Source organism: Leptodactylus fuscus, chromosome 3 (genome assembly GCF_031893055.1).
Source record: "Leptodactylus fuscus isolate aLepFus1 chromosome 3, aLepFus1.hap2, whole genome shotgun sequence".
In the NCBI taxonomy this organism is placed as follows: Eukaryota; Metazoa; Chordata; class Amphibia; order Anura; family Leptodactylidae; genus Leptodactylus; species Leptodactylus fuscus.
In genome coordinates, this window is record NC_134267.1 from 135,794,702 (window position 1) to 135,809,340 (window position 14,639).

The window sequence follows — 14,639 nt, forward strand, 5'->3', positions numbered from 1 at the left end:
CCCATTCAAATAAATTTGGGCTGAATCACAAAACCAAATACAGTTAGTGCATAATGTATTTTGCTGTACTTGGGTTTCAGTAAAGAAGCAGCATCACTTGTCCAAATGATCCCGAATGTTGAACCACCACTGATCTTTGATTGACGACATATCAAAGGGTCATTCATCAACCTTATAAGTTCACAAAACTCCTTTAGGCTAAGGCCCCACGGGACGTCCTGCAGAAAAAGGGTCTACGAGTAGTAAGCCCTGGTTTCAACTCTGTCTGCATCCTCCAGGTGAAGATAGGGTTAAGTACAATGAAACAGTGAGCTGTCAGCTATTACCATTACCTGAGTCTTAGACTGAGTTCACACAGAGTTTTTTGGTCCGGATTTTGATGCGGAATCCACCTCAGAATCCAGCTCCAAACAACGCCTCCCATTGACTTCAATGGGAGCCAGTCGCTTCTTTTTTCTGGTAGTGTTTTTTTCCCGCTCGCAGAAAAAAAGAAGCGAGCTGCCCCATCTTGCCACGGATTCTGCGGATGAATCCTCCACGGTGTCCAAGCAGGACTTTTCTTACCTACACATATACAGTATCTTAATGATACCTTTCCAAAAGACCACCTCTTTGAGAAGATAACCCCTGAGCCAGACCACATTTTCAGTTTTTTCCATGAACTTCTTTGAGAAGACCACCCTGCTAGAAGACCATTTTTAATGCAATTTAGGTTGGCCATCAAAGAGGATTCATTGTACAATTCTCTATAGAAATAATAAAGTCTCAAGGTCCTTTGTTTAATATATAGGGCTAAAAAGTTAAATTAATGATATTGATAACATTTTATACTTACAAATAACATTGGAAAACACGCTGTGGCTATCTTAAATGTCATTAAGTGTTTCTTAAGCAGTTCTTTATGCTAATTTCAAATCTTAAAACTGTTTTGCTCTATCAGGTCAAATAAATGTTTTTATTTTGCTTAAATAGGACTACAAGCTTCTGATAGTATACACAATTATATAATATATATGTTCTCTCTCTCTCTCTCTCTCTCTCTCTATATATATACTAGCATCTGCCTGCGACTTCGTCTGCATGTTGTTGTTGGCAATGACACGCATATATGCATGCAATCGTTTCTGGCGATGATCCGCCTGCACCCCTGTCTCGGCTCTGCTACATCTCAGTATATATGTGTATAATAAGTAGCCTATGTTTCATTCCAGGTCACAACCTATGTATGTGGCAAATGTCAGCCAAATCCGTTCAGCCATTTTGGCGTGATTGAGGACCAAACACACAAACTTTCACATTTATAATATTAGTAGGATATGTATATATAAAAGAATATTGCTTTATAATTATTTATTAAAGGGGCTCTATCATTGGTAAAAGTCATTTTTAACTAATCACATCCTTGCACAGCCTTTAGAAAGACTATTCCACACATACCTTCTGTATGTAAATAGCCTCAATAATGTTTGAATAAGTCAGTTTTTATTCATATGCTAATTAGCTTCTCAGTGCACAGGAAGTTGTCAGCCAGCTCTCCTCTCTATGCTTTGTGCTGTGTATGAGAGCAGGGAGGAGTCAGCAGCAGCAGCCTGTGCTATATACACAGGAAACAGTGCACGAAGAGACTTCCGGGGTGTGCATAGAAGGCTCATTAGCATATGAATAAAAATGGACTTATTGAAAATCTACTGAGGCAATTTACATACAAAAGGTACATGTGGAATAGCCTTTCTAGAAAACTTAGGCGCAGCGATGAACATGGCGAGCGCTTCCACCAGGACATTTCGGTGATGGAGTCACACTATGAGAGTCAGTGGAGTGCAGCGATGTTGGCAGACTACTGTTGGACGCTTCAGCGTGATTTGTCAACTCATCAGTATAAGTGGAAGTCCACAGCCAAGAAATTTAAACCATGAACATGTTTAACGAATTTTTGCACATATTTTACAGATATTAGACTTCAAACTGAATTTTTGTTTATCACATAATATGTTATATATAATTTCAGTAGCTATAGCCACGTTCATTTTTTAAAATTCATGTAGCAATAACTTTTAAAATACAAGTTTTTGTACAAAAATTACATTTATGTTTTGAAGTAATTAATTGAAATATAAAATTTAAGATCGTGGATATTTCAAGAATGGAGGGTGATAGAGAAAAACAGTTTGCATATTTGAAATCAGCATGTTCAAATTGACTAAGATCGATTATTGTATAACAAGATACCTGCAGAAAGTTTTTTTTGTTGCTGTTTAGTGTAATTCTCTCTTACAAACATATATAATGCTATTCCTGTCAGCGTTAGTCTCATTCTGTCGCAAGTTTTTGATTTGCAGGTAAAACACTGCTGTGCTTTCCTATAGAGAGCTACTGTGGTATTTCCCTTTTAAGTATTTGTGTACCTGGCCCCTTTAAGAGAAATTAGATAGCATCTTTAGCTGAGCATGCCTAGTACAGATCTGTGATACAGTCAGGAAATCTATGCCGGCATTCTGATGGGAGTAAAACATACACAGCAGATTACAGATCTGTATATTATGGGTAAGAAGGAAAGGAAAAAATGCAAAGGTGACCTCTGCAATCCATTACAAAGCAAATGTGAAAATCATGTAATGACTGTAATGAGCTGTATACAGCATGTCGTCATCCAGCTGCAGGAATAAGCACATTTCAGAAAGATAAGACAGCAAATCGTTCCTATTTTATTATCACATTTCATTTACATGACGCGAGTTCTATGAAATGTTATTGAATAAATGCATTGAATTCTTAAAATACAGATGGATCAGGTCAGAGGCAGCAGAACTGGAAAGTGAGGAGGAAAATATGATGGCATATTGCTTAGAGTGTGGCATTACAAAGCAATAATTTACTTGGACATATTGCTCCCCATAATAATGGTACTGGTGCTGATAGTTACAGTTTCACATTAATGACATTTGGATTTTTTTATACTCATATTATCCTTTTTGCACATAGTCCTTGAGGTATATTATTAGCTGTTAAGCTGCTTCCAGTAAGTAATATATAGAAGTAGTAAAGGTCACACAAATCACAAAAAGCATTTACACAAGTGACATTTGTTTCTCATTTCAGCTGTTTGCTAATTTCACCAAGTCTGCTTGACTATACCTTGTGTCTGATGGGTAACGTTCCAACTGCGGTCAAGCATTGCCTTAGCTACCAACACCTTCTAAAAGATCAAGCCTGGGTTGGAGATGTAGCAACTACACAGGTATAGTATTGTATATATATATATATATATATATATATATATACACACACACACATATACTGTATATTCTTTTCAGTGTATGTTCATGTACAACATGTATGATTGATTATGGGTTCGTTTTATTAATTCTGTCAACATTAAAGAGGACCTTTCTCCTCCTAGGGCACATGCGGTGTAATACACTGCTAGAAAGCGCACTATTGGCTTTCATGTTCTGTGCCCCCAGTGAAGCGCTATCGGTGCTGATACTGTAGCTCTTCACTGTCAGAAGGGCGTTTCTGACAGTCAGTCGGGAAGCTCTTCCTCACAGTAGCGTCTATAGCACTCTACTGTGAGAGGGGGGTGTTGCTTACCGCCCAGCGATGTAGCTGAGCGGTGAGGAACACCCCTTCTGTACTTGTCTATGGACGAGTACTATTAGGAGGGGAGGAAGGTGTTCGTCACCGCTCTCACAGTACAGCGCAATAGACGCTACTGTGAGGAAGAGCGTTCCTGACTGACTGTCAGAAACGCCCTTCTGACAGTGAAGAGCTATGGTACCGGCACCGATAGCTCTTCACCGGGGGCACAGAACGTGAAAGCCAATAGTGCACTGAATTCAGCGCACTTTCTGCTTTCTAGCGGTGTATTAAACCGCATGTGCCGCAGGAGGTGAAAGTTCCTCTTTATGTTATGAGCTACTGAAAGGATTGGGTGTGGGAAGTTTGCAGCAGTGCAGCAAAATGAACCATAAGGGGATTATTTGGTTTCTATTATTTATGTCAGATCAAAGTAAGATCTGCAGGGTTCTGACACCCATTAACTCTGCATATCACCATTACGGAGACAGCACAGATCTCTGTATTATTTACATTATACTGTGTGGAAGGGCCACTATTGCACATTATAATGCATGAAGTGGACATTACACAGTATAGGGGCTGCTATAAGACATTATACTGTGTGGAGGGGCCACTATTGCACATTATAATGCATGAAGTGGATATTACACAGTATAGGGGCTGCTATAGGATATTATACTGTGCGGAGGGACCTTTGGTGTAAAGGAGGGGAACAGAGCTTTCTGAACATCCCGGTGCCAATGGTTCCCTCAATCTGCCCCTCTTTATAAATATGAAACTTGAAAAAACTGTGCAGAGTTTAATGTTCTCTATCCACTTTAGTAGTGGAAGCCTTTTGTCTTGATCAATTGCTGGTGGATATAACCAGAAATTGCTTTTTTTTTGGACAGGTCATCTTGCAGGTCATGGCAATAGTCTAGCAAATCCACTTTCAGCTGTTTCCATAATTTCTTGCCTGGTGTCAAGGAGCTTAAACCCTGTATTCCCACCTTAGCCATGACTAGTATAGATGAGAATACCACTTTAAGCCTATTAAATGGCAGCGGGCTATATTATTCTGGGTAAATTTTGTTACTGTGGTTAACACATTTTTTTAAAATTTTAATATAAATTATTTTTTCAGGGGCCATGTGGAAGTGGGCTTCCGAAATATGTAAAAATAGTAGAAGTTGGACCAAGAGATGGCTTACAAAATGAAAAGGTAACATTTATGTGTAGATTAAGTGTCCATAAAAATCATATAACTCCCTTGGACATTTTCATAATTGTCTGTGCATGAACATTATTGATTTTTTTGGACAGTGAACACCATAAAATATTCTTAGTTTAATGATAATAGTGAAAACATTAAGGGCATATTAAGGTTTTGGCTGCAGTGGAAAGAAATGCCGTGTTTTACAGTCCCAGCAAAGTGGATGAGATTTCATCAATCTCATGCACATATTGCAGAAAAAAGCTGCAAAAAAGCTGAGTTTTCAAAGACGCAACATGCTAATTTTAGCGGCAGAATTGCAGGTATTCCCCTTTATGTTTAATAGGAGAAGAAACAATGCAGGGAAAAATGTAGAAAAGGAGAGTGCATGTGTGTGGGATTCATGGCAGACCTGAGTCACTAGAGCTCAGTACCTTTGCAGGCCATCAGTGGTTATAACCAGCTAAAAAAGGCATTACTTTACATCCAATGGCGACTCATCACCCCAGGGTAGTTCTTCTACAAATCTGCCACAAGCCATAAAGTGACAGAATTGCAGGCCTTGACTGATCCCACCTCTCTGTCAGCCATCAACTATAGTCAGATTCACTTGCCACCGATGGTGGGCTTCACAACCGTCTGATTCTCTTGCCTCCCTGGTGGGTCTCTTCCCCAGTAGTCTCACAGAGGAAGTTCTTCTTCCCCTCTGTTAGCAGGTGATCTCCACCTACGCTAGTCCTTCCAGGTATGGAGCCATCCTCAGTGCCTTGACCTTTCTGGGCATGTGCTCCAAAGCCGAGACCTCCCTCCAGATCAATTGACTAGAACTTAGGGCCATCTTCTTAGTTTTGTCTCATTAAACCTTTCTCCTTTAAGAACGTCCAGTCAGAGAAAGATCTACTGGTGAACAGACCACTTACCTAGGTTGAGTTTTTCTTGGCTTAGGTAGTTTATCGCCCAATTGTCCACTCCTGGAATATGGAGCACCGAAGGGGATGGAACATAACGTTCCACCCAAGGAAGAGAAAGGGAGGCTTCTTGCATGGCAGCACAGCTCCTGGTGACCCCCCCCATGGATCAAGTAGGAAATTGGATCGGAGGCCTTCTGACCCCAGTGACACTTTCCTGGTTGTCTTCCTGGTAGTCCTTATTTCATCCGCAGAGTCTCTGAACCAGCTGAACTGTCCCAGAAGACTCCATTGCATCTTCTCCACAGGGACAAGGCTGTCCTTCATCCACCACCTTCTTTTTTGCCTAAAGCGGTTTCTTCCTTCCACATCAATGAATCTCAAAAAACAATAGCGAGAGAAACACCGAGCGGCCCGTAGTTCAATATTGTTAAAACCAAAGGTGATGAAATGCAATTGTAGGCTCACCTTTGTGGGTTGTGGATACACAACTCTAAATTAGCAATGGGAACGATTGACAGAGATACCCCGCTCTGGAGTGTGTAGAGCTGCTAGGTTCCTGACACCCTGCCGGTGTATAGGCATGCAAAATAGGACCGGTACTGGACCAAAGTGTGGATGATACAGTGATTAAGAACCCGTGCTCAGGTGTATGGCTAAAACAACGACTTTATTGAGCGATCAAGGTACAACGCGTTTCGGGCGTCACATGTCCTATTTTATATTATATTTCACATGTCCTATTTTATATTAGCTATCACCTTTACTTTTGTTTATTATTTCACATGTCCTATTTTATATTAGCTATCACCTTTACTTTTGTTTATTATTTCACATGTCCTATTTTATATTAGCTATCACCTTTACTTTTGTTTATTATTTCACATGCCCTATTTTATATTAGGGCTAGTCACTTACTCAGTTGTTTATACAAATTAAGAACAACTGTAGTGATGATATATAAAAGAAAAAAGTTTTCTGGGTATTGTAATATAATTACTTTAGTATTGATATGTAGAAGAGAAAAGTCTTTTGGATAGTGAATATGGATTTTTATTATTGTATACATTATTTTATAATTGTGCACCTTAGGAAGGGCGAAGTGACGCCTGAAATGCATTGTGCCTTGATTGCGCAATAAAGTTGTTGTTTTAGCCATACACCTAATCACTGGATCATCCACACTTTGGGCCAGTACCGGTCCTATTTTGCATTCCACATCAATGAGGACATTGTCTTTTCATTTTTCTGTCCGAAACCCCAAGCTCCCGTATGAGTGCTCTCTTCACTGTCTGGATATGGTTTGGGTGATCCATTTCTATTTGTCTCTCACTTACTCCTTCCTTCATTTGGGCATCTTGTTGGTTTTACCTAGCTGCTTCCAAGTCTTCAATCTCTGGATGGATTCGGTCTGCTATCTGCGAGGCCTATTGGCTCAACAACAGGCCGCCGCCTCTCTGTGCGACTGCTCATTCCAGAGAGCTGTTGAAACTTCCTGGCTGTTAAACATCGGGATTCTGCCACCCATGTCTACTAAATTGTTTTCATAGCCGTCGATTAATTCCCACCCTCTGGGACTGCTTTTGGACATCTCATGGTCCTGTGTCCCTCAATGAAATAAGTGAGAAAAATTGATATTTGTGCTCTATGTAAAATCCTTTTCTCACTGTATTCATTGGGAGGCACCATTCCCAACCTTGTTTTCTTGTTCTTGCTACAGGCTTAGAGACCTTGTGATAAAACCTCACTGTTAAAGACCAACAAACTGCTTTAACTTTGAAATTCAGATTTTATTCAGCTCTTACACCCTGTATTATCCAACATGAATGCAACCTGAAGCCTCTCCTTCAAATTTTGCAGAAACACAATATAAAAAAAAAACCACTTTACCTTCTCTTTACAATGGGTATCCACCTTCTGCAAATGTAAACATAGCTTCTTAGCACTTCAAAATGGTGAAACTATACTGGAAAAGTATTGGGTTTTTTGCCCAAGGTATCTCTTACACCATTGAAGGACTCCCCAAAAGGGACATTCCCCAGATGGACCACCTAGGCCTATTGTGGTGGCTGAAGTCCAACAGCTAGAGATCTCTGCAGAGTTCCTGTCTTACCTGAACATGATGTTAATTACATAACATTGTCTTACAGGATGTCTAGGGAATTACTGTTAGCTCAGTATACGCTTTATTTTGGGAATGATTATCACTGTATTTTCTTCTCTTTTTGTTTCTTGATTAAGCAGGCTGTAAAAACAAAATCTGTAAGAAATTCACACAAATGCAGTTTTTCTCTTAATTTCACAGCTTTCCAATTTTTTTTCCAGCTTTCCAGTATATCATACTGAATAGTACCATTTCGAAGTACAATTTGTCCCGCAAACATTAAGACCTCAAATGGCTTTGTGAACAGAAAAATAAAAAAGTTATGAAGTTTGAAGGCAGGGAGTAAAAAACGAAAAATGAAAATCGAAAAAATGCCTGTGGTAAGAAGAGGTTAATGTACTGTTAAAAGCAGAGCAGGTCCAATATTTGTCTATTTTCGAGAATCTATCAATAGGCTCAAATATATTAGGCATCCATGAAAGCAGATGCACCATGGATTCAACCGGCCGTGAAATAAATGGATGCTGAATTTCTCTTGGCTGTTTTTTTTTTTCGATATTTGTGTGCATGAGACCTGAGCATTACATGGTGCCAATTCAATACCATGTCTTGTGTAATAAAGGCAGGTTCTCCAAAGTAAGATGTGGTCATTGTGACTGCTCTTTACTCTGGCTATGGGATGAGGATCATGAACACAAACACCCACTTTATTATCTCTGAAATCCCTAATAAGTATATACTATACTAGCTAGAGATGAGCGAACACTATTCGAAACAGCCGTTTCGAATAGCACGCTCCCATAGAAATGAATGGAAGCGGCGGCTGCTTAACCCCCCGCATGCCGGCTACGTCCATTAATTTCAATTGGAGCATGCTATTCGAAATGGCTGTTTCGAATAGTGTTCGCTCATCTCTAATACTAGCATCTGCTCACGACTTCCTCTGAGGGTTGGCGTTGGCGCTGAGCCACTTATATTTAGCCAATTGCTGTTGTTGATGATCCGCCTGCTCCCGCGTCTTGGCTTTGCTACATCACTGCATATGCGCAGCATACCCAACTGTATGTACATCTCTGCATATGGAGAGCCTACTGAGCTGTGCTACAGTGTTGCCTAAGCTCTGCTACATCTGGCCATTTGGAGTACAGGGATCTTCTTATGTCAGTGTCTGAGCAGCTTCTGTGTTGGAAATAGCTGAACGGATGTTGCTAAATTTGCCACAGTTCGATCAGCCTGCTCCCGCGTCTCGGCTCTGCTACAACGCTGCATATGCGTAGGATACCTAGCTTTATGTAGATCTTTGCATATGGAGAGCCTACAGAGCTGTGCTACAGCACTGCCTAAGCTCTGCTACATCGGAAAATTGTGATTACAGGGGTTTGGTTATGTCAGTATCTGAGCAGCCTCTGTGTTTCAAATGGCTGACCGAATGTTGCTGAAATGTGCCACAGTTCTCTCCCATCAGAGTCAGATCAACACATTCCCCCGTCATACTCCACTTGCCCACACACAGCCTGCATGTTCTGTAGTCTCCTAATCTTCCATGAGACTTCATTTTATTCAGCTTTCACACTGGCCAGTTTCATCCTATATAGCTCCACCCACAAAATAGTGTGTATCTCCACCCACCCAATAGTGTGATCCTATCAGAGAATGGCTTAAGGACCTGTGATGACGTCATCACAGGTCCTTTAGTGTAGGGTGAACCTAAATTCGTGCATAGCGGCCGTGTAGTGCCGTGATTTACCCGGATAAAAAGTAGCCTATGTTTTAATCGGGGTTCCTATCTATGTATGTGGCAAATTTCAGGCAAATCCGTTCAGCCGTTTTTGCATGATTGAGGAACAAATATCCAAACACACAAACATCCAAACAAAAAAACTTTCACATTTATAATATTAGAAGTATAAAACTGTACAACCCCTTTTCTAAAGGAGGACCCCCTTAAGATCACTCTGAACTGAAAAATTTAGCAATTTGGCTATTATCGCAAGAAACCTGTAAATGAATGAACGAACGAATGAATGAATGATCGATCATGGCCATACTCTGTTTTTTGTAGTAGCATCTCTTTGTTCTGTTTAGTTGAGCAGGATGCTCTGTACAGGACTTCTTTCTATGATAGCCATATGCTTTAAGTTGGGTCATATGAACAGATGCTGATGTGAAGGGTAATTTACATTCTTTAAAGGTTAATGGTGACATTAAGACAAGGTGAAGTAAAGGTCAAGGTGAAGTTGTACTTACCAAACTTCTGTAACTTGAAAGAGTTAATACTGCTATTTTCAGATTCAAACACAAATTATTCATTATTTAAAAATGTAAAACAGGTGGTCCTATCTAGGACAGTTATGGTGTATCTATAGAATATGCCATGATTGTCTGATATATGGGTTGAAACTCCTGGAACTGCACTTCTTATGAGAACCTCAGTCCTCATCTTGCAGTTGATGTGAATGAAGTATGCTTGGCTATTTTCTGTAGACGTAAATGGCACACTGACTTCTCCATTCATAACTGTTGCAAGATGGGGGATAGGGGACCCCTGTTATTGAGATAAGTACAGGTCCTAAACATAACACCAGTTTGTATTTCTGAGCTCTTTATCTCCCTCTTCCAGTTATCAGGTCAGCTAATTGCATTTTGCTGATAAGGGCTGAGACAGGGAGTCTGTTACCTCTGTATGCAAACACAGACCTAAAACTGAGTTTATTGCAAGCTGACTCTTGGTCCTGTAGCATGTAAATTTGGGATTATCATCACCTATCAAATACAGCTCTGCTACATCAGCTTCAGATTGTGGATGTTCCGGTGATACTGTACTAATTTATTTACAACCATCCCTCAGTACTGACTGAAAACATGTATTGCTATGAAGAGAGATAGCAGAGCAAGTGAAACCCCGCCCACAAATTTACGGAGAAAACCAGGAAGTGAACAGAGCACACAGTCTGTAAGATGGTGAACAGGCGAGTTAGGAATACCCCTTTAAGTTCTTGATGTCTCCCTGATATGTTATCTGCTTCAGACCCTCCATAATTTTTGTAGCTTTGTTCTATTTTAACTATGACCTGTTATAGATGGCGTCTCTAGACTGGACACAGTATTCCAGGTTTGGTTTGGCTAGCGCTTTTATACAGCAGGACCACAATCTCTCTCTTCCTACTGGTTATACCCTAGCTATGCAGTCAAGAATTGCTTTTTCTGCTGTCTGGTTGAACCTTTGACTTATTTTGAAGCTGCCTGATACAAGGACCAATGGAGTCATCAATTGCTTTCCCGGCTAATAAAGAAGTCCTGTCTAACACAGAATTGCTAATATGAAACTTAGAAGATTAATTTACCCTATGTTTCATCTACTCATTCAATTTCACCATGGATGAGTGTCAAAACATGTTGGGAGAGCTTACTGAATGTTTTTAATAGGCAGGGTATATTAATATAACACTGAGGTATATACTGCAGCTATCAGAATCAATAGTATTATGAGAAGATGACTAACAAAAAATACAAAGAAATATTGAATTTACACAAAATACTCTCCATTTTTAGTTTTAGTACATCAAATTGAAGGGTACAATTTAGTAGTGATAGTTGACATTCTAGTATATAAGGCTGAGTGTAAAATTTTGTTTAGTGTTGCCTCAGGGACCTCTTGGAGGAGCATGAGTTCAAGCTTACTTGTGCCCATATGCTTTATTAAATTAAATTTAAATTCACATAAAAAGATAATAAAACATATTGTGAATACATTTCACTTATTTTGCACTAATTTTAACCTCTCCCTGACATCCACCGTAATAGCATGGCAGATGTTGGGTAGTTTACTGACATCTGCTATATTACAGTCCTATGAAAAAGTTTGGGCACCCCTATTAATCTTAATCATTTTTAGTTCTAAATATTTTGGTATTTGCAACAGCCATTTCAGTTTGATATATCTAATAACTGATGGACACAGTAATATTTCAGGATTGAAATGAGGTTTATTGTACTAACAGAAAATGTGCAATATGCATTAAACCAAAATTTGACCGGTGCAAAAGTATGGGCACCTCAACAGAAAAGTGACATTAATATTTAGTAGATCCTCCTTTTGCAAAGATAACAGCCTCTAGTCGCTTCCTGTAGCTTTTAATCAGTTCCTGGATCCTGGATAAAGGTATTTTGGACAAACAATTCAAGTTCAGTTAAGTTAGATGGTCGCCGAGCATGGACAGCCCGCTTCAAATCATCCCACAGATGTTCAATGATATTCAGGTCTGGGGACTGGGATGGCCATTCCAGAACATTGTAATTGTTCCTCTGCATGAATGCCTGAGGATTTGGAGCGGTGTTTTGGATCATTGTCTTGCTGAAATATCCATCCCCGGCGTAACTTCAACTTCGTCACTGATTCTTGAACATTATTCTCAAGAATCTGCTGATACTGAGTGGAATCCATGCGACTCTCAACTTTAACAAGATTCCCGATGCCGGCATTGGCCACACAGCCCCAAAGCATGATGGAACCTCCACCAAATTTTACAGTGGGTAGCATGTGTTTTTCTTGGAATGCTGTTTCTTTTTGGACGCCATGCATAACGCCTTTTTTTATAACCAAACAACTCAATTTTTGTTTCCAAAATGAAGCTGCCTTGTCCAAATGTGCTTTTTCATACCTCAGGCAACTCTATTTGTGGCGTACGTGCAGAAACGGCTTCTTTCTCATCACTCTCCCATACAGCTTCTATTTGTGCAAAGTGCGCTGTATTGCTGACTGATGCACAGTGACACCATCTGCAGCAAGATGATGCTGCAGCTCTTTGGAGGTGGTCTGTGGATTGTCCTTGACTGTTCTCACCATTCTTCTTCTCTGCCTTTCTGATATTTTTCTTGGCCTGCCACTTCTGGGCTTAACAAGAACTGTCCCTGTGGTCTTCCATCTCCTTACTATGTTCCTCACAGTGGAAACTGACAGGTTAAATCTCTGAGACAACGTTTTGTATCCTTCCCCTGAACAACTATGTTGAACAATCTTTGTTTTCAGATCATTTGAGAGCGGGCTGTCCATGTTCGGCGACCATCAAACTTAACTGAACTTGAATTGTTTTGTAGAAAGAAATGGTCCAAAATACCTTCATCCAGGATCCAGGAACTGATTAAAAGCTACAGGAAGCGACTAGAGGCTGTTATCTTTGCAAAAGGAGGATGTACTAAATATTAATGTCACTTTTCTGTTGAGGTGCCCATACTTTTGCACCGGTCAAATTTTGGTTTAATGCATATTGCGCATTTTCTGTTAGTACAATAAACCTCATTTCAATCCTGAAATATTACTGTGTCCATCAGTTATTAGATATATCAAACTGAAATGGCTGTTGCAAACACCAAAATATTTAGAACTAAAAATGATTAAGATTAATAGGGGTGCCCAAACTTTTTCATAGGACTGTATATAGCAGAGACCTAGCACTCACACTTGTTCAAATCTGATCAAGGCGCCATTTTGGCAATCTTGCAGTCACCCTTCACTCAGCCTGCAAACTGAGTGTAAATCGCACCCCAACACAGTCCCTGCACCCCCAAATTAATACACCTGTTGTAACCATAATCAAGGACTAGTTGGAATACCAGACACACACTACTGCTCCCAACAGCAGACATAAACACACTTTAAAACAGGTAATGGGTTCATAGAGCAACACAGAGAGCCTTAAATTGAACAATTTAATGCCCAAAAGGTTCTGTGCTATATATCAAATAAAAGATAATAAAGGACACGAAAAGCAAACAGCCTTAAAATAATGGGGAAAAAAACAGAATAATACTTAGTCTTTGGTCACAGGAAGCTTAGAGGGTCTTTTCAATGGAATTGGACACCCCCAGCTCTGTTAGCTAACCTCCACAGATGTGTGTTGGAAGTAAGTTGAAACAGTTTATTATGGTTTATGCCAAGCCACATCTCCCTGCCAGGGTGCCCCCCTCCTCTTATTCCCTAATGTGGGAAATCAATGATGCATCGTTATCTGGGAAAGATGGGTTTTCTTTTTTTTGCCTTGCAGAGCTGTGTTCCTCCTGGGCTCTGAGGCCTCCTGAGCTCTGAGGTTATGACACCTCTTTTCTACTCTGCTTGTTGGACCAAGATATCATAAAATAATGATTTGTTTCATTACAGCCACACCTCTTGAAAAGGTCCCTCCCACTTTTGCTGCAATCTGCAATTCATGAATCACCATGTGAAGAGCTTGCCCAGATTGACATCTCAGTTCATTTGAATGAGAGCTGACCTGCAATAGTGTCTCCAGGCCAGTAAACTCTGTAAGGGCTATCTGCTTCTGGCTCTGTACACAGTCCTGTCATCAAATGATTGGTGCAGGGCTTGGGTGATCCTCACTAATCTTCAAATAATGAACTAGCCTAGAGATTGTCCATTAATTGTCTTGGTTATCCTTTTTAACCCCTTCCTGACATCCGCCCTAGTAGTACGGCGCATGCCGGGTATTTAACTATGGTGGCTGCCCGGGAGTCGGGCAGTCGCCATAGCCACCGGGTGTCTACTGTTTTATACAGTAGACAACCAGTGGTAGAACACATAGAACACATATAAAAGTACTTAAATACTGTGAAACAAATACATGTTAAGTATCCCTGTGTCCGGAATTGCCTGCTCTACAAATCTATAAAAATATTTTTCCTGTACGGTAAATGCCGTACCAGGAAAAAGAGTCAAAAGTGCCAAACCGCCGTTTTTTCACTGTTTTGCTTCTGATAAAAATTTGAATAAAAAGTGATCAAAGCAATAGCATTTCCCCAAAATGGTAGAACTGAAAAGTACACCCGGCCCCACAAAAAAAGACACCCTAGGCATCCCCAT

At 40.2% G+C, this 14,639-nt stretch overlaps 1 protein-coding gene across 1 annotated transcript in view; it reads left to right on the forward strand.

The window, feature by feature from the left end:
- Nucleotides 1-2,455: 2,455 nt before the first annotated feature.
- The window catches only part of HMGCLL1 (3-hydroxy-3-methylglutaryl-CoA lyase like 1), an 87,937-nt gene continuing 75,753 nt past the window's right edge, over nt 2,456-14,639 (forward strand). The window contains exons 1-3 of the mRNA XM_075268391.1: nt 2,456-2,544; nt 3,100-3,238; nt 4,703-4,780. Of these exons, the coding sequence (XP_075124492.1) occupies nt 3,146-3,238; nt 4,703-4,780 (171 nt within the window). The 5' untranslated portion in view covers nt 2,456-2,544; nt 3,100-3,145. The remainder of the gene's footprint in view (nt 2,545-3,099; nt 3,239-4,702; nt 4,781-14,639) is intronic.